We start from the raw sequence: 21,383 nt of genomic DNA, 5'->3' as shown, positions 1-21,383 counted from the left end.
TTCAACAGCAACCACTCCAGAAAACATCACGCGAGTGCTCGATATGTTGATGGATGATTGACGATTGACTACTCAACATATTGCTAGTGTAGTGGGCATCTCTCATGAGAGGGTTGAGCATATTATCACCAACGAATTAGGAATGACTAAAGTTTCTGCAGGATGGGTGCCAAAGCTCTTGACAGTAGAACAGAAACGTGTCAGGTTCCAGACGTCCCTTGACAATTTGCGTCGTTTTGAAGCAGATCCCGATGGTTTTGTGGCACGATTTGTAACCATGGGTGAGACCTGGATACATCACTTTCAACCAGAAACAAAACTACAGTCAAAACAGTGGAAGCATCCTGATTCACCAGCTCCAAAGAAAGCCAAGTCTGTTCCTTCAGCTGGAAAGGTGATGGCAGCAGTCTTTTGGGATTCCAGGGGCATTCTGCTCATTGATTATCTTGAAAAAGGTCAAACTATCAACGGCAGATACTATGCTGATCTACTGAACCAGTTGCGAGAAGCAATCAAAGCCAAACGACGAGGATCGCTAAAGGTGTCCTCTTCCACCAAGACAATGCACCTGTTCACAAATCGGTGGTGGCCATGTCAACAATCCGCGATTGTGGCTTTGAACTCATTGACCATCCTCCTTCTTCACCTGATTTGGCTCCTTCTGACTTCCACCTGTTCCCCAAAATGAAAAAGGAACTCGCCGGTCGCCATTTTGCAAGTAATGATGACGTCATTTCCGCTGTGACTGATTTTTTTAGGGTAGCTGAAGAAGATTTCTTCCTGACCGGGTTTCGCTCCTCGCAGCATAGCTGGCAAAACTGTGTGAACTTGGAAGGGGACTATGTAGAAAAATAAATTACAAACGTGGACTTTGTAACTTTTTTTCACAGTGAGGCTTAGAACTTTTCAGCCAACCCTCGTATCAACTAAGATACAAAAACAAATACTGACCAAAGGATTAACCGATAACACACCGATTGAAGAATTACTTTTAATTAATTCAATTTGATTTTAATTAGTACTTAATTCCTTTTATCTTGCACAGTAGATTTGTTTATGTGCGTAGATTTACTATCTATACTGATTACACCCTGTCATAAAGTACCCGTGTAAAAACAACATTCTTCCTCAAAGGATTAATTGCCAATACGTTGATTGACTGCTTATTATTGGCTAACCTGGTCACTTTTTTCCCCACCAACATTTAATGTAGGGGGATATAGTCGACGCCTCCTCTGTCTGTCCGTCTGTCCGTCCGTCCGTCCGTCCGTCCGTCCGTCCATTATCATTGTGTTTCCAGATCATAACTCAGAAACCGTTCAGTATTTTTAGACCAAACTTGGTATATATAATAATCTCAACCTATAGTTGTGCCTATTGGTATTTACAGAGTTTTGGCATTTTTATTTTTTTTGTTTTTCTATGGAACATTTTGGTGGGGTGGGCTTTGTTTCCGAAGCAGAACTCAGAAACCATTCAATATTTTTCTGCAAAACTTGTTACGTACATGGGTCAGAAACTAAAGTGGTGCCTTTTGGTACTTACAGGTTTTTATGATTTATTATTTTCTCAGTTTCCATGGAAATGTTTCGGACTTACTCTCAAAATGGAGGGATGGGCTTAGTTTCCAGAGCAGAACTCAAAAACCGTTCAATACTTTTCTGCTATACTTCTTACATACATGAGTCAGAACCTTAAGTGGTGCATTTACATGTTTTTATCCCCTCGCGATGTAATGCAGGGGGATGGAGTCAACACCTAATCTGTCTGTCCGTCCGTCTGTCCGTTTGTAATCATTTTGTTTCTGAATCATAACTCAGAAACCGTTCGATATTTTTAGACCAAACTTGATAGATATACTAATCTCAACCTATGGTTATGCCTTTTGCTATTTACAGAGTTTTGGCATTTATATTTTTTTTTAGCCCCTCGGCATGTAATGCAGGGGGGATATTGTCGACGCCTCGGCCGTCTGTCCGTCCATCAGCATTTTGTTTCCGGAGCATAACTCAGAAACCGTTCAATATTTTTAGACCAAACTTTATAGATATAATAATCTCAACCTATAGTTGTGCCTTTTGCTATTTACAGAGTTTGGGCATTTTTATTTTTTTTGTTTTCCATTGAACATTTTGGTGTGAGTCGAATGGTGGAGCTGACTTCGTTTCCGGAGCAGAACTCCAAAACCGTTCAATATTTTTCTGCAGAACTGGGTAGATATGTGTGGCAGACTCCAGTGTGGTGCCTTTTGCTATTTACAGGTTTTTTTGAGCCACACATGGTTGTCAGCAGAAAGCACCTTTCATTCAGCAAGAGACTCACATGTGCGTTTCACATTTTAAATTCGTACTGTACCTATTATTTCAATCAATTTAGCAGTAATGATCAAAGGTTAGCTTTTCTTATGAGAGAGGTTGCTTTCTGTGCAAATGAGAAAAAGCATTAAAGTGTTTTGATAACATTTGCTAGCAATGTCATGGGCTTGTACAGGTTAATGAACACATGTCTGCTAGAAAGGGGGTTATGAGATGTTGTTACAGGAGGTAAGTGTTTGTTCCTCGTCATTGGGAGTGGATACTAAAATACTATTTTTGCACATTGATCGAATTAACGGTGACAAGGTTACAAAACCTTCTTCAAAATGAAATCATTCATTCATTCGTTGTAATAGTGTATATAATGAATCGTAAACATAAATATCTATACTATACACTGATGTTCGTATAGATTTGAAATAAACTAAGTTACTGATTTAGACCTAACACAATTGCGACTATTGATTTTTCATAATTCTGAAGTTGATAATAATAGATAATGGAATATATATTACACATAAACTATACAAAGGTAACTGAAGCATTGTGTTCCAGCTGTTGAAAGTTTCATGTTGATTTGAAATGTGATTTTTCAGTGCAGTTTACATAAACATTGTGTAAGAAATGTTTATTTGATCTTTTTAATTATCTTATCCAGTGTAAATATCATTTGTATCAGATCCATCGTCATTAAAAGGAGGATAATATATCAGTTACGGAATTGATACACATGCATATAATCATTTAATCAGACAACATTAATGAGACATTTGAACACCTCTTTCAACCTCGAAATAGCAGCCTCTGGCAGAATGCACATCCAGGTAAAGTTTTGTCCTGTGACAAGTGTAAAACAAACTAATGCACTGTTATATCATTGGACAAACTGTTTTATGGAGTCACCCCCATTATTAATCTTTTGAACCTTGTTTGCATTCAAAACAAATACTGGCATGCCCATCTTCACAAATATTTGGGGGGATTCAACTGCAACATTATGATAAATCAGTATTGTGTCACTTTTTGAATTCTATAATACATGTACTTGAATTATGATATTCATTGCAGATTATATTGAAATGATCAGCAAGCCATTGAGTTTGATATATAAGTAGTCTGTGCAAAATGTATATGGAAATAAATGCTATATCTACTCAATGGTTGAATTGGGTTATCTGGGGTAAAAATAACTGGATTGTAGCGCTTTGAGAGCTTTAAGGAAAAATAGACTCGCCAACGTGCTTGTTAGTCCTGTGTGTACATTTCATGCATCCTTACAATTATGTATGTTCACGATACACAAACTTTTTCATGATAGCCGAATGGTAGTTGATAAAGCCGAAATCCAGCATATCGACTGGTTAACGATCTAGCCAATAATCAATCTGTATCCAAACTGTCTAGTGACCAAACATGCTCTTCAGAAATTTAGCCCACACCCCATCACCTCTCATTTCCTATGTGACAGGTATCTCATGATATGATTGGTCATTGATATCAAATCAGCTACTATATTGAACAGTTGAGATACAAAACATCCTATACGGTAACTTTGATGACACCCCATTCCCATGACCCTTTGTCTTAATTTGTGCAAGGAAGAGTATTATAAAATATGTATATGTGTATGTTCGTATGATAACATACATTTTCTGCGTTAAATCTAGGTGAACCAAAGTGACAAACTGTGAATCTGCTCCATGTAAGTCACGGACTAGCGTATTAGTACTTTCCTTAAAACTGTTCCATATACACTAGCAGTGAATCAGCGAAAACCCTTCTTTCATAGAAGATTATTAAGCATTTGTGTAAATTCTTCTTTACTGCCATTGACATAGATGCTTTGAACAGTTTAACCTCGCACAATGATATGAGAGGGACAATTTGTTTAAGTATGTCTTACATACAAAGAATACATACGTGTTAAGAAAACACATATGTACACGCCACCAAAAGTCTACAAGAGAAAGTACAATAAAATTATGTAAAACATTACATATATGACATGTATTCACACCTGTTGTCTTTCAACATATATATCTTTACAACGCAATCAAAACAATCAGGACTTACTCGCATGACGAGACCTGTAATCTCCGAAAGCTGCCAGGGATATCAGGCGTGAATAGCCCTAATTAGTCTCACCACAGCTAGCCAGGCAATCAACACAGTGTTCCAGGTGTTGAGCAGTGAAGTGGCTCTTGGTCTTAATGAGTTAACTAAATATCAAGGCAAAGGTCAGTGACAGGCCTCGTATTTATCAGTGTATTCTTTGTTTCAGGTCGTTTCGTGGATTCTGACAATATGGATCTTTGGATCATTTGTCATCTTCCTGCTTGCCAGAGTTTTAGGTGGCGAGGTATGTTAAACTGAAAGAAACAGCACATGAAACAGAATATTGTGCAAATGGAAAATGAGTCTCACACCATATACCATCAATATCTTACCTTCTATGAAACCAAACATCACTTAAACTCACTATCTGGATAAACTGACCATCAAGGAATAATTAAATAGCAAATCTTAACGCATGAAGATTTGAAAACTAAAAAAACTCAAAAGAATTCAAATCAAGAAACCTATCTTGTCTTTTTTGATAAAACGAATGAGTTTACTTGTATCATTGGATTTTTTAACCCTTTTGACAGCACCGTGATTTGCAAAATTCAGGAAAAGCATGCCAAGTATGTGAACCTTGCCTTTGAAATGTCTCGCATGCATCCCAAGTACGCTGCCGTCTGCCCCGTTGTTCATGATGCCCTTGGTTTGGTACTCAGGGTAATGCAGAAGGCTGCAGGGGAGTCTACATATTCTCCGAAAAGTTCTTGGTGGGTTTGACTAGGCAGTGTTACCTGGGAGAAGTCCCATTCGCTGTCTGGGCTGTGTGTAGAGGGGGCAGGGGTGCTGAGTTGATGATGAGCCTTACCAGTCTGACAGTGCCATTCTGTAAAACATAACAATGTATGATGCCTTTTAGTATCATTTAGAAGTTGTCCTTTAGTCCTTTGCTTTTTATCCTCCCGGCATATAATGCGGGGGGATATAGTCGACACCTCGTCTGTCTGTCCGTCCATCCGTCCGTCCGTCCGTAATAATTTTGTTTCCGGAGCATAACTCAGGAACCGTTCAATATTTTGAGACCAAACTTGATAGATATAATTATCTCAACCTATAGTTGTGCCTTTTGCTATTTACAGAGCTTGGGCATTTATATTTTTTTGTTTTTCCATGGAACATTTTGGTGTTAGTCTTACGGTGGGGCAGGCTTCGTTTCCGGAGCAGAACTCAAAAACCGTTCAATATTGTTTTGCAAAACTTGGTAGATACAGTTGAACCCTGTTTACCCGGACGTTTTGGTTTCACTCGAAAATCGTCCGGATAGCGAGACGTTCGGTTAACTGGATCAAACATCCAAAACGTGAAAGCAAAAAATATTCACATACATCAATCAATAAATCAACAGTCAGTAGCAATAACAGTGAATCATCATAACATATAAGTGTACTGATAATACATGGAAGGGGGAACGTAGGTTACCATTTGTCAAGTTGTCTCGGACGTAATCGTGTAGCGTGTGGAGCTTCAGATGGTAAGTTAGATGAAAAACAAAAATTGATGACAAAAAGTTTCTATTTTTGCCAGTTGCAAATTTTAAATGCCCTAAAAACATACAACATCGTATTGAATTTATGCTGTCTGCAGAAAGTAAACTTCCGCACGGGATCACATGACTTGATCATCTGGCAGGCTATTTTTAACTTGCATCGCGACAGATAGCAGGGGTCGATGTATAAGTTTTATATACAGTACAATTACAGTGTAGTTTCCCCTAATCCTACTTAACATGTGTTGTTATTACTGATAAGATGTTCTCACACAAATCCTACTGAACAAGCGTCACTAGTGTTTTGATGGCTAATTAATCAATTCACACCAAATGCCTTGTGATAGATTAAGAAATCACATAGTCGTGTGGTAAACAGTATTGACGTGACACATACACATGCACAGATCTCTCTGTCCGGATAACTGGATAATTTTTCAATGGAAATGTATGGGAATGGTTTGAAAATTTCGCCGTCTGGGTCTGGAAGCGCGGGGTGCGGTTAAGCGAGTACAATTAATGAACGTAAGTTTCGTTTCACATAAAAATCGTCCGGAAGGCGGGGTTTCAGGATATGTGGGGTCCGGGTAAATGGGGTTCGACTGTATATGTGACAGACCCCGAAGTCGTGCCTTTTGCTTTGTACAGGTTTTTGTGATTTATTATTTTCTCGGTTTCCATGGAAATGTTTCGGACTTAGTCTCAAAATGGAGGAATGGGCTTCCTTTCCAGAGCAGAACTCAAAAACTGTCCATTATTTTTCTGCAAAACTTGGTACATATACCAATCAGAAGCTGCAATGGTGCCTTTTGCTAGTTACAGGATTTTGTCATTTCTTAGTTTCTTGGTTTCCATGGAAACGATTCAGACTTTGTATCAAAAGTGAGAGGTGTGTTTCATTTCCGGAGCAGAACTCAAAAACTTCTAAATATCTTTCAGCAAAACTTGGTAGATATGTGTGGCAGACCCCAGAATGGTGCCTTTTGCTATTTACAGGTTTTTGTGATTTATCATTTTCTTGGTTTCCATGGTAACGCTTTGGACTTAGTCTCAAACTGGAGGTATGGTCTTCGTTTCCGGAGCAGAACTCAAAAACCATTCAATATTTTTCAGCAAAACTTGGTATATATATATATCCATTGGAACGTAAAGTGGTGCCTTTTACTATTTCCAGGGTTTAGTGATTTATCATTTTCTCAGTTCCCATGGAAACCTTTTTGACTTACTCTCAAAAGTGAGAGGTGTGTTTCGTTTCCGGAGCAGAACTCAAAACCTTCTTAATATCTGTCTGTAAAACTTGGTAGATATGTGTGGCAGACCCCAAAGTGGTGCCTTTGCTATTACCCTTTTTTTTTTTAAAAACATTTCATATCTTTCAAAAGATCTTAGCAGATATATGAGACAGATCTTGAAATGGTGACTTTTCCTGATTTCAGATATATGACATGTATACTTTTAATGAATTCCATGGAAACAATTCGTGGTCTAAGAACACAATAAGTAACTGTCGGATGATTTGTCCTTTCAAATATGTGGGGGCCGGGGGATATGTCATCTTTTGATGACTCTTGTTTGTCTGTCTGTAAATCCTTTGAGTTTTCTGCTCAATAGGGAGGAGGGTTACCATCCCAGACCTTCTCAGCACAGATCCCCAACACCTCTTACCCATCTGCTCTATATGGATGACATCGAGCTCCTTTCCAAAGGAGATACCAGTTTGAAAGAACAGGTTCTCCTTGTCGAGTCCTTCTCTAAGGATATTGGCATGACATTTGGACTTAACAAATGTAATGCACTTCATTTGAAACATGGCAAGGTAACTAATGATGGCTCGGTCAGGTTACAAGGGGATAGGAGTTATTAAGCATCTTGTGGAAGATCAGGCCTATACCTATCTTGGAATGCAAGTTTGAGACAAGCTCCAGAATGCCCAGATTCAAGGTAAACTTCGGGCCGAGTTTAAATCTTGTTTAAAGAAAATTTGGAGCTCAGAGCTAAATGCTCGAAACAAGATCAAAGCCACCAATACTTTTGCTGTGCCAGTCCTCTCCTATTCCTTTGGAGTAGTTGATTGGACGAAACAAGACATCCAGAGTCTTGACCGCCTGACCAGAAGGATCATGTCTGATAACAGAGCACACCACCCTAGTTCCTCTCTTAATCGTTTATATATGCCAATCAATTCTGGAGGTTGGGGTTTGATTAATGTGGAGGCTCTTCATGATAGAATTTTATTGTGTACTTTTGCACATATTTATTTATTGGATGATCGATCCTCTGGTGATGCAAATCAGGACTCATGATGAAAGCAAGGAATTCCACAGCTATTTTAAGCTTGCCAAGGTTGTTGGACACAATCTGAAATTTGAGATTGATTTTGTTGATGGTGATGTACTGCTGGACGGTACAGCAATGGGAGTAAACCAGTTGAAGTCCTTCACGAAGTCTGCCCGGAGTCGGTCCTTTGTGGAGAAGCTGTCTGAGAAGCCGTTGCATCGTGTGTACATGCAGTGTGTGGAACAGAACAGCAATCCAACCGACTCCTTTGCCTGGATGAAGTCGGCTGGTCTCAAATGTGAAACAGGGCTTCCTTTTTGCTGCTCAGGACCAGACACTTCCCACTCACAATCGCCAGAAAATGTGAACATGAAATGTCGTCATGGCAATGAATTTACAGAGATTGTCCAACACCTTGTCAGTGGATGCCCTTCCTTGGCACAAACAGCATATCTTAAAAGACATGATGGCATGGCTCTCTGCTTTTACTATTGTCTCCGCCATGCCTGTGGCTTTGACCCCGAGGTCCATCCATGATACGACCCTGTACATGTCCAGGGCGTCCTGGAAAATGATGCTTTCAAACTTCTCTGGAAAAGGCCAATATACAGCCTGAGACGAATTCCAGCCAACAAATCTGATCTTGTCCTTTTTGATAAAGCCTATGAAATTATTTATATCATAGAATTTTCTGTCCCTTTTGACAGCAATGTGATTGGCAAGATTCAGGAAAAGCATGATAAATATGCGGACCTCGCCTTTGAAATGTCTTGCTTGAATCCCAAGTACACTGTCGTCAGGCTCCCCATTGTTCTCGGTGCCCTTGGTTTGGTACCTCCTGATCTTTTAGAGCACAGCCCTTCTGACAATCTGAGTAATGCAGAAGGCTGCAGTGTTGGGGAGCCTCCATATTCTCCGGAAAGTTCTTGGTGTGTTCGACTAGGCAGTGTTTCCTTGGAGAAGTCCCATTCGCTGTCTGGGCTGTGTGTAGAGGGGGCGAGGGCCCTGAGCTGATGATGAGCTTGACCAGCCTGACTGTGCCAGGATCACCCAAACCCTCTCTGATGCATTGCAATCTTACTCTGTGAAACATAATAATAAGGGCCGGAGCACTCTTCTGATCTGCCCTGATCTCTTGGCATAGATGAGGAGAGTGCCCGGGTTCTCCACTGGGTGCACAGCCCTTCTGACAATCTGGGTAATGCAGAAGGCTGCAGTGTTGGGGAGCCTTCATATCCTCCGGAAAGTTCTTGGTGGGTTCGACTAGGCAGTGTTTCCTTGGAGAAGTCCCATTCGCTGTCTGGGCTGTGTGTAGAGGGGGCGAGGGCCCTGAGCTGATGATGAGCTTTACCAGCCTGACTGTGCCAGGATCACTCGAACACTCTCTGCTGCATATCTATCTTAATCTGTAAAACATAATAATGAGAATATTCGGATAATAACAATAGGTCTCTAGACTTTTGATGAGGACCTAATAATGTAGTTTTGTATCCCGCTAGATTCCATACACTCGTGTATGCTCAAAACGGCACATAGTTCAACAGTAATGGTGTTCATGAAATAGGAATGTCTTTAGTTGGGATCTGAAAGAGTCAAATGAAGGAGAGAGTTTAATGTTTAGAGACAGATTGTTCCAGAGTCTTTGGGCATGACCATAGAATGACTTATCACCAAAGCTTATGAAGTTGTGCTGAGGAATGGACAGAAGATGGAGGTTATCTGACTGCAGTGAACGTTGGGACTGGTGGTGACTGAGTAGACAGGATAGGTATGATGGAGCCAGTCCATGGTAGCACTTGTAAGTCAGGCACAGAACTTTGAATTTCAGTCTGGCTTCTATAGGAAGCCAGTGTAGTGATTGAAGACCTGGAGTAATTGGTAAGAATTTGGACACTTTTGACACCATCCGTGCTGCAGTGTTCTGTACTTTCTGGAGCCTTTGTAATAATGATTTATTAATTACAAAGAGAAGGCTGTTGGCATGGTCTAGTTGTGAAAGAGCAAGGGATTGGACCAATGTTTTTGTGGCTTCATTGGTAAGAAGATGCCGGATCTGGCCAATGCATTTTAAGTGAAAGTAGCATGACCTGTAGAGACTGTCTACCTGCTTCTCCATGGTAAGGTGTGAGTCTAGGTAGACACCGATACTCTTAACGTTAGCCAAGAAATGGATTTCAGCTTGTCCAATAATAACATAAGCCTCATCCACTAACTGAAGTTGACGCTTAGACCCAATCAGTCGGTCTTGTCGTCATTAAGTTTGAGTTTCGTGCAGGTCATCCAAGCCTTTATATCCAATGTACATGCTGTTGTGCGATCCAGAGTTTGACTTATGTTGACTGGGTGAAAAACTATCAATAAGCTGGGCATCATCAGCAAAACACTGGTGTTTCCATCCCATGGTGATCCATGATATGAGTTAAATTGTTTGTGTAGATGACAAACAACACAGGGCCGAGGACAGAACCTTGTGGAACACCAGAGGTAAGACCAACGGGATCTGATTGCTCTCCATCGATTTTGATAACCTGTTGCCTTCCATTGAGGTACGACGGAAAGAACTGAAGAGCAGTCCCTTCTATCTTCATATCAACCATCATCATTATGATAAAGATGGTGTATATGTTTTAGAAGACTACATATCAACTATACGATGGTGATTATCCTGTAGATCATATACTATTATCTGGTGACTTGAATAGGAGGATGAAGGATTTTCACGACTACATCTATGATAATAATTTAGATTGCATTTATGATTCAGCAGATTATCCCAGTGATGAGATTGATACTCCCCAAACAATCAAAGACTGCTATTATCACAATAATTATAGCATTAAACTGTTTGAACTGTGTCGAACGTTTGGGATCCGTACCTTTAATGGTTGGCTACATAATGATAAATTTTGTGAGTTTACTTGTATCACTCACAATGGCTCTAGTGTTATGGACTATATTATTGGAAGCTCATCATTATTCCATATGGTTATGAATTTTGGGATAGGAACTCTGGACTTTTCTTGTCATTTTGCTCTTTACTGCACTCTTGACATCTCATGTGCTCTGTCTAGCTCTGAATCTACCACAACTTCTAACCAGCAGGACACTACGGAGGAGGATTCATGGGTTAAATATGTGTTGTCTAAGGACTGTAATAGCCAGTTTGCAACACAGTTTCACAATAAATTTGTAGATCTGTTACACTAACTGACCTTGTCTATACAAATATTGAGGAAACAGTTAATCTCTTAGTGTGATACAAGAAGCTGCCTCGCATACTAGAACTGTGTATCACAACTTTGATAAGCACAGAGACAGATCCCAGCCCCCCTGGTGGGATGCAGAGCTTGACAAACTAAGAGATATATATAATATAAGATAATAAATACTCTGCATTATGTGCACATAGAGACAATAACCAGGATTTGGATATATTTCGACAACTTCAAAAACTTTTTAAAAAGTCATTCTTATCCAAAAAGGAGATTTATCAGTGTAGGCAGAGACAGAAACTAATGGATTCCAGCAGTGATTCAAATCAATTTTGGAAATTATTGAAACAACATAGAATGTGTGATAGTCTTCCCTCATCAATCTCATGTAATCAGTGGTTTGATCACTTTCTATTATTACTTTGTGTTGACCAACCTGTTGTTCCAGCTTTTCTTTTACCATGTGTTGTAAATGCTACTTGATGTGTCAATACTTAACTCTGCTATTGTCCCCCAGACCTGACGGTATAGCTAATGAGTTTCTTAAGGCATCTAGTGCCTCTATCGTACCTTTTCTTACAGTGCTTTTTAATCAGATATTTGATCTTGGTGCGATGCCCAAAATTCGATTTCCCCTATTCCTGCCTAGCCCAAAATCTATTTTTCCCTATTCCTACTATGTCCCAAGCCCAAAGGAGCAGTGTTGTTACACGGATTAACGCTCTGAGTTATAGCCTGTTTCCCCGATATCTTGAGTGAGTGTTCACTCTTTGTCATCCACTACCTTGGATAAAAATCTTGCCTTGGGTGAGCGTTCACTATCTTTAGTGTTCACTCAGTGTCATCCAGTTCATAGTATAAAAAACTCAGACAACTTAGACAGCTTCACTCAAAATCGCAAACGCACAAGTACAACAAACCATCTTGAAGGGTGGCACCATAAGCTCAATAACGCCATCAAGACACCCCATCCTAACCTGTACAAGTTCATCAATGTCATCAAAACCACGCGGGCCAAGAATGAAATTTCAATAATCCATCTCCAGGCCACAGGTAGACTGAAGTACAAGAAGAATAAGTATCGAGATCTGCAGATTCAACTCCAGACTCTGAAGACCAGATACCAATGTTGCGAAATTGATGCCATGTTTGCTGATGCTGCTCCTACTTAATACATGTTGACTTATAAATTATAAAGTGTATGTTCAGATGATAATCTGAAACAGGCCATATCAATCTGTATAGAAGTTTGTGTTTATTTAGTATGACTAATACCTGACCCCAAACCTTATAACCATTCCCACATAGCCCAACGTGTTTGTTTGTACAACAGAGTAGTTACAGCCAGTTTTGGGCTAGGCTAGGCATGAAATTATTAATGAGTCCCAAGAAGGCTTTAGGGCAGGGTACTCCACAATTGATAACATTTTCTCTCTTCAGACTTTAGCTCATAAATATTGTAAAAAGAGAGGTAGATTTTATTGCCTTTTTTATTACATGCCGGGGGATATAGTCAAAATCTCGTCTGTCCGTCCGTCCATCTGTCCGTCTGTCTGTCCGTAATCATTTTGTTTCTTGAGCAGAACTCAAAAACTGTTCAATATTTTTCTGCAAAACTTGGTAGATATATCAGTCTGAACTTATAGTGGTGCCTTTTGGTATTTACAGGTTTTTGTGATTTATTATTTTCTTGGTTTCCATGGAAATGTTTCAGACCTAGTCTCAAAAGTGAGAGGTGTGTTTTGTTTCCAGAGCAGAAGTCAAAAACCGTTCAGTATTTTTCTGCAAAACGTGGTAGATATATCAGTCAGAAGCTGAAGTGGTGGCTTTTGCCATGTACAGGATCTTGTGATTTATTATTGTCTCGGTTTCCATGGAAACGTTTTGGACCTAATCTGAAAAGTGAGAAGTGTGTTTCATTTCCAGGGCAGAACTCAAAAACTTCTTAATATCTGAAAGTAAAACTTGGTGGATATGTGTGGCAGACCGCAAAAAAGTGCATTTTGGTTTTTAAAGGGTTTTGTGATTTATCATTTTCTTGGTTTCCATGGAAACGTTTCAAACTTAGTCTCAAACTGGAGGTATGGGCTTCGTTCCCAGAGCACAACTCAAAAACCAGTTCATATCTTTCAACAGATCTTGGCAGATATATGAGATTGTGACTTTGCTGGTTACAGATATGTGGCATTTATAATTTTCATGAATGAGTAACTCTCATAAAAAACAATGAGTAACTCTCAGACTAATTGTCCTTTCAAACATGTGGGGCCCGGGGGGATATGTCATCTCCTGATGACTCTTGATATTGATTTCTCAAAGGCTTTTGACACAGTAAGACATGATGTTCTCTAGCAATCTTTAGCTGAAGTTGGTATTTCTGGTAATTTTTTTTATAAAATATCATCAATGTAGAGCAGTTTATCTGCTTGTGTTAGAACCTCAAAGGGCTTATCTAAATGTTTTGCATGTAATATTGGTGCCTGTCAGGGCTGTGTGTTAAGCCCACAGCTGTTTATCATATTTATAAATAAGTTGTTTTACTTAATGGAACAGGAAGGTGGTATAGGTGTTAATGTTTCCTCTGATTTTAACAATTTGTATTCACTTATGTTTGCTGATGATGTTTCTGCACTTTATCATGAAATGATAATTCATAACAAAATCCATATTTTGTTGTAACCAGTACAAGCAATACATCAGTATTCAAATATTAGGAAAATATAAATATAGAATATTAGTTTCATTATGTATCAGTAATAGCTCAGACAAGACTCCTGTCAAAAGTAGTAAAACTTATCTCGCAGACATTCTATTGAAAAAGGTGTAAGTTATGACCACACAATTTCACAGATGTTCTAGTGTCAAAATCGTAGCCTGAGGTAATCAGAACTTCACTGTAAGACAAACCATTCACTAAGACAAGGGTTATATCTAGACAGGTTAATAAACTGCTTTGATGAGGTAAACATGCCATCACCTACAATAAAATAACATCATGCTAACACCAGTTAAGGTCATTATGCAAACACCAGTTAAGGGTCGTTAAAGATCCAGCCCAGAGTAAGCAATCAAGCGTCCAGTAAATGTGCCGACAAGATTAATGCCACTTAGAATAGGATTAAAAGATAAAGTACTCCCCCTGTCAGGTCACTGAAGTTGTAATGGTAGGACACACCCCATATTTGTTTATTCTGTATTTCATTGGCTATTGTAGGTTACACTCATTCTTGTATCAGTCAGCAAATCCGAATCTTTGTATTGTTTAAATTGTAGTTAAATAGTCTCCAACTCCATTTGTCCATGACTAGGGTTTAGACTCCCAACACGGGTCAGCTCTAGCCCTCAGCCCAGAGCGTTGTACAGACTCTCTGTGGCCACCCTTGTTATTCTATCTCTTGTAAATAAAACTGTAATTAGCTTCTTGTGAGTTTGGACTCTTTGCTGAGTTTATTCCCCCAAGCAGACCAGCACGCCAGTTAGATAAGGGGCTTCACTGGAACCTTCACTTGGGACCCAAGACCTATATCATAACAACTTTCTGATCCATGTAATCAAGTACAACAGAAGATTAATGCACTTGAATGTTTTGGTAAACAAACTGGAATGTCAATTAATCTCAGTAAAACAAGAGTTCTTGTTTTTAGAAATGGTGGGCCCTTAATATGAATATGATAAGTGGTTCTATAATGGTAATCCTATTGAAACTGTATCCTTTTATAAATATCTAGGACTTGTATGCACACCAAAACTTATATGGAGTAAAGCTCAAAGCTGTCTGGCATCTCAAGCTAACAAGGCAATATTTTCTATAAATGGCTTCCAAACAAAGATGGGAAGATTAAATTGTAAAGACATGTTTAAAGGTCACATATACTCTAATAGGGTACAAATGCAAAATCACTTGCTGACATCGTTATAAATGAAACCCTGTCATTAAAACTGCTCATTTCGATCTTTGATTACCTTAAATCTACCTTTTTGTCAACAGCGCACAATTCCCAGCCGCAAACGAAATTTCCACCATTCAGAGCGGCACATCTCTGTGACGTAATATTAGGTATACAAATGAGGGGCTGTGCAGTATTCATCTACATTTCAGGGGTTAAACTATTTCGTTTGCAGGTTTGTACAAACCTCAAATCGTGAAAGCTGTGGAGAAAAATGAAAGCTATGCTTTGCCTAGTTTTTGAGTTACAACCCTTATTTTCATAGACGATTTTGTCTAAGTCACTTGGTGTCGCTAGGTTGTAATCTGTGTTAGGTGGTGTGAACCTACACGTTATTTGTCATCATTCACTTGATGCTCCGCCATTATATGGAGGTGTCCTCAGTTGGAAATGTCATCAGTGTTACTAACACAACTAATGAGCCCCTATTGTTGAAAAGGAATGAACATATCTGTCAAATCCGGAGCATCTCTGCTGTTGATTCAGCACGCATGGGGACACATTGCAAGTCATCTGCAACACCCTACTCAGCCACAGTAACAATTGACCCTGACAACATTTTACCACCGGATTTCAGTGGTGCTTTCAGAGAATTACATGAAGAGTTTGAAGAAGTTTTCAACCCATGTGTATCCAAGTACAGCGGATCTAGTGGGCCTCTTGAAGCTGTGGTGAACATGGGTCCTACACTCCCCCTCCGAGGAAAGGACGCTTACCTCAGTACAACAGAGAGATGTTGACAGAACAGAACAAATTTGATGAACTGGAGGACATGGGCGTCTTTGCTACTCCAGAACAAGTGAACATTGTATGCTTGTCGTGATACCAAGCCGTTATTGGCCGGCTTCTTCAATGCCAAGCTGAAGACTCATCAAGTTCCATGGCTTCCTTGTGAGTTGGAGGCTCTGGCTATTGGATCATCTGTAAAACACTCCTCTCCATTTATCACTGCCTCAACTCAAAAGGCTCAGGTACTGACTGATAGCCGTCCTTGTGTGCAGGCTTACAACAAACTGACAAGAGGTGAGTTTTCTGCAAGCTCTCTCTGCAACATTTCTGTCAACAATCAGTCAGGACAACGTCTCTGTGAACCACATATCTGGAGTGAAAAAATATCCCCACAGACTACTGCAGCTGTCATCCAAGTTCGTGCTCGGATCAGAGTTGACAGGTGTGCAAATTCATCCAGGAGGATGCAGAATCAACTATTTGAAGTTTGAGTGTTAAAGATGTTGTAGAAGGTGGTGCTCAAATGCCTTTCACAAACCGTGCGGGGTGGCAAGCGACTCAACACAAATGTTCAGACCTCAGAGGGACACACTCCCACCTTTATCAGGGAACTCGCCCCTCAAAGAAGCACACTGATGTAACCGATGTCAAGCGGTATCTACGAGAAGTCTGCATTGCTTCGGATTGCTGGTAGTGCGTGCTAGTCAGCCATTCCAGTCTGTTTTGGATGGTCTTCTAACAGCATTACACATCAGATTCAATCATCCATCTGCATTTCAAACCAGACAACTGTTCAATCGTTACTTCTTTGCTTTGGACTTGGACAAATGCTTGAAGACTGTTGATTCATCTTGTCATCACTGTGTATAGTTGAGGTGCGTGCCTAGCCAGTTCTATACACAATTCAGCAGCCCCCACCTGTGTCTGTAGGCACTACCTTTGCAGCTGACGTTATGAAACGTTTTGGTCAACTTGTGTTTGTCCTCCACGAAACTGTGTCATCATTCACACTTACATGCTTTATCGACAGTGAATGACTCGATGACCTGCGCAGTGCCATCATCTCACTCTGTGCTGGCATCAGACATCTTGGTGACTCCAGTACCATAATACAAGTTGATCCTGCACCAGGTTTTGTTTCTCTCGCCAATGACTCAGTCTTGAGGACATATGCTCTCCACTTGGAAATTGGTTCTCCAAAGAATGTCAACAAAAACCCGGTCGCAGAACGTGCCATTGAGGAACTTGGCATGGAATGCTTACATCTCCATCCTAAAGGTGGACCTTTGTCTTCAGTTGACCTTGCCTTAGCCACTGGCAATCTCAATTCCAGAATCTGAAAGGGTGGATAGTCATCCCGAGAAGTGTTCACACAACATGATCAGTTAACAGGAGAACAGTTACCCATCGTTGACAGACAATTCATACTACAAGAGAATCTTGCCAGAACAATGAACCACCCACATAGCAGTAAATCTAAAGCTCGTGGGAAGACCCATCAGGATGGTACCAGTCATTTCAAGTTGGTGACCTGGTATTCCTCAAAGGGGAGAGACAAAAGTCACATGCCAGGGACAAGTATCTGGTCACTGGGGTTTCAGAAGACAAATGCCAGCTCAGGAAGTTTGTTAGGTCACAGTTTCATTCCAAACTGTATACTGTTCGACCATCAGATTGTTACCATGTGAAACCTACCATTTCATCACCTACAGGACCCGTTAGGGGTATCGAATGGGAATACCCGACTGGAGAAAACTCTCATCCTCTACCTAGCTTACCTACCCTTAACAGCGACATCAATTCAAACTGTCAGAGAACACTGCCCCTGATGATGACACGCCCCTCAGGATGTCATCCCGTCCCCGCAGATCCCCAGCATGGCAGACCTCTGGAGACAGGATCGTGAACTTAAATTCATCTCAATACTGTTTGAATCTGTGCAGCATATGTCTTATCATGTACCTTTTCAGTGACTATTTTCTCAATCTGAGAGGTAGAAGTGGTTGCGCCATTACATGGGTTTCGTTTCACTGTTTCAGTTCTGTTTTTTGTATTACCAGGTTGTGCCGGTTCTGTTTTTTTCGAGATTTTTTTCGTGGCAATATATCGCACGCCGAAAGAGAAAGGGATCTTGTCCTCATTGGCGCTCAGTTAATGAATTTATAACAGGTATAATTAGTGGTAACGCCACTTAGATTACCCGACAAAGGCCCATATTTGGCATTTCTTTTGTCTGGATCGATCAAAGGATTAACCAATAACATGCTGATTGATTAATTAGTTTTATGGGGATTTAAATGGGGGATTTGTCAAAAGCTAGTGTTCATGTATGTACATTTACTAATCTATACACTCTGTCGTGTCTGTGTCTATGTAAAACAACACCCTTCTTTCAAAGGATTAACTGCCAGTACATTGATTGCTCATTATTGGCTAACTAAATAACTTTTTCAAAAGAATGACGCACATTATGCAATTAGGTGCTAGGTGTGCTATCTGGGGTAACCAATGAAACTATACAGCAATGTCAAAAACCTGAAACAATACATCACGTTTTCGTATATTAGACTGCTAAAAGACACATCACTTGGGAAATCTGCAGATGAATTATGTATCACTTGTTTTTGTGGATATTGATGGATACATTCCTCGAAGAAGGTAATAGCCTGACATTGCTCCTATAACTTTAATTTCATATTTGCAGTTTTGTTTTTATGAAGTTGTCGTAGCTTTCAACAGAATTATTGTTTTCGTCGTGAAGTGTAATGATGCAGACAACATACACTAGGGCGTGCGTGCAAATTATGATCATTTAGGCAAACTGTGAAATGTCTGCATATAACATTCCTGTTATACATTCGCCGATCGCTTCTTTTTATAAGTTTCAAAATGCAAACAAGTATAACTATAAAGTAATTAGGATTATGAGACCAAGTATAAAGACGTATATTGACAAGTGTCTACATACTGGTGAGTGAACGTTACAAACCAAGTAAATTTAGCAAGTGAAGAAATTTATCGCGGAGTATTTTCACTTCGACCCCGACCTCGCTTAGGTTATGTTACAGGTTGTGTTATGCAAACTCCTTTTGGTAATGATTCAAATACATATTTATGTAGTTTTGATTTTCTAACTTGATGAGAACAAACCATAATCTCATTAATTCAAATGGATTTGACTTCACGATTTTCCAAACTGGCGGCGCCCTGTTTTCACCGACTTACAAAGTGACAATTACTTTCTACTGGTAGTAAAATATGTATTTTATTGATAGACAATAGGATATTGCATGACATTTCTTATAACATAACAATTTCACTCTTGGAAGTGAGGTGAAGGTCAATAATACATTGCTTGCAATATAAATGTCACTTCGATGCCCACCTTGCTTCCTTGGAAGAAGTCCTTATGTTAAAAGTTGTATCATGCAAAATCCTTTTGGCAGTGATTCAAATGCTTGAATGCATGATTCAAATTATTTAACTACCAGTAAAAAGTAGTTTTGATTTTCTAACTTGATGAGAACAAATCATAATCTCAATAATTCTAACTGACTTTAGCCTGTGACTTCACGATTTTCAAAAATGGCGGCGCCCTGTCTGAGGATGAATGCTATTTAAGTTTGTTTTCACCGACTTACAAAATCAAAATTACTTTCTACTGGTAGTAAAATATGTATTTTATTGATGGACATTAGGATTTTACATGACATTGCTTATAACATAACAATTAAACTCTTGGAATCAGTCAACATAAGGGGTCAATATAGTATTACTTACGATAATATTGTCACTTCGACCACAACCTCGTTTCAGAGGAAGAAAGCGTTATATACATGCAAAATCCTTTTGGTCAGCAATGTGTAGTAAGCAGTCTTGATTTTATAAACTCGATGAAACTTGAACTCAATTTTCTATTCTGGAAGCGTGGTAGGGGGCGAACCATCCAATTTAGTATATACCACAGGCTTCCACAACATTCACTTCGCTCATTAACAACCAATTTAAGCACAAACTACGGAGTCTGGTGGAAATCTGTGCATAGTGACACCATCACCCGACCCCAAGGAACAACTGACGGCAACACAACAATTCGACATGTCTTTGGTGACGTTGAGAAATCAGCAAAATGACGAGCTATGATGTCACTGTAAGGCTCTGGCAGCAGAGTTACGTAACCTGTCTGCGGTTTCGTTTGCGGGCGAGAGAGAAGCAGACCGCTTTTTAGCAACTTTTAAGCACTTGGTATTAATTATTTTTTTTAAAAAAAATGGTGTTTCGTTTTTGACTAACCAGAAGTCTTTCATATGCAGTGATTAAAAAAGTACCAAAAAATTGATTTGATTGATTGATTTTTGACTGTATAGTTTCACCTATTTTGTGTTATGGGTCTGAGATTTCGGGTACTAACTACTGTAACATCATTGAGTCTGTTCAGGTAAAATTTTGTAAATATTTCTTGAAAGTTGGTAAATCTACCTGTAATAACATGGCTCTTGGGGATTGTGGAAGACTACCTCTACAATTTACTTATATGACAAAAGTGATTAAATACTCGTGTCACCTATTATATATGCCTTATAATACACTGCCAAAACATTCTTATATCATGCTCAAGTCCTTGGATGATGTAGGCAGAAATACTTGGGCAACTTGTGTGAGACATATTTTATTTAAGTACAGTTTTGGCTATGCGTGTATCAGTCAGGATGTTGGCAATGTTTGTTACTTCATATTCTTGTTTAAGCAGAGACTTTCAAATAATCTTAAACAATGTTGGTTCACTTCAGTCCAAAACTCTAATAAATGTTTTTATTACTCCCAATTCAAGACACTCTTAAATGTGTAAAGATATTCAAATTCTGATATTCCTTTACATCTAAGATCTGCTTTGTCGAGATTTAGATGTGGTAATTGTAATTTAGAAGTTGAAACTGGAAGATACAATAAAATTAATTACAATGAGAGATAATGTTTATTTTGTAGATTGAATAACAAAAATGTTGTTGAAGATAAATGTCATGTACTCCTGAAGTGTGAACGCTTTTCAGATTTAAGATTAAGATATATTCAGAAATATTTGACTGATTTCGATCCAAATGCCAATTTTATTAATGTTATGAAAACAAGTAATGACTATGTTATAAAAGATGTTAGTATGTTTCTGTACTATGTACTTCAGCACACTAGAAATGCTTCTTTTAAACAGCATATGCACTAAATTCAACACCATATGCAAATGACTGTATGACGGGCCTGTTGCCTTTTACTGAATAAACTTGTCTGTCTCTCTGTCTGT

The 21,383-nt window shown here is 39.3% G+C and overlaps 1 protein-coding gene across 2 annotated transcripts in view; it reads left to right on the top strand.

Moving 5' to 3' along the window:
- Window positions 1-21,383, top strand: part of LOC137294604 (protein YIPF4-like) — a 103,224-nt gene that overhangs the window by 68,692 nt on the left and 13,149 nt on the right. Inside the window, exon 4 of one of the 2 annotated variants that reach the window (XM_067825658.1) lies at window positions 4,597-4,674. The exons of the other annotated variant lie outside the window; for it this stretch is intronic. Within the exon in view, the coding sequence (XP_067681759.1) occupies window positions 4,597-4,674 (78 nt within the window). The remainder of the gene's footprint in view (window positions 1-4,596; window positions 4,675-21,383) is intronic. 2 annotated transcript variants of the gene reach the window in all.

Source organism: Haliotis asinina, chromosome 8, assembly GCF_037392515.1.
Source record: "Haliotis asinina isolate JCU_RB_2024 chromosome 8, JCU_Hal_asi_v2, whole genome shotgun sequence".
Taxonomy (NCBI): domain Eukaryota; kingdom Metazoa; phylum Mollusca; class Gastropoda; order Lepetellida; family Haliotidae; genus Haliotis; species Haliotis asinina.
The sequence above is the reverse complement of the archived record's forward strand: the minus strand, read 5'-3'. Positions and strand labels throughout refer to the sequence as shown.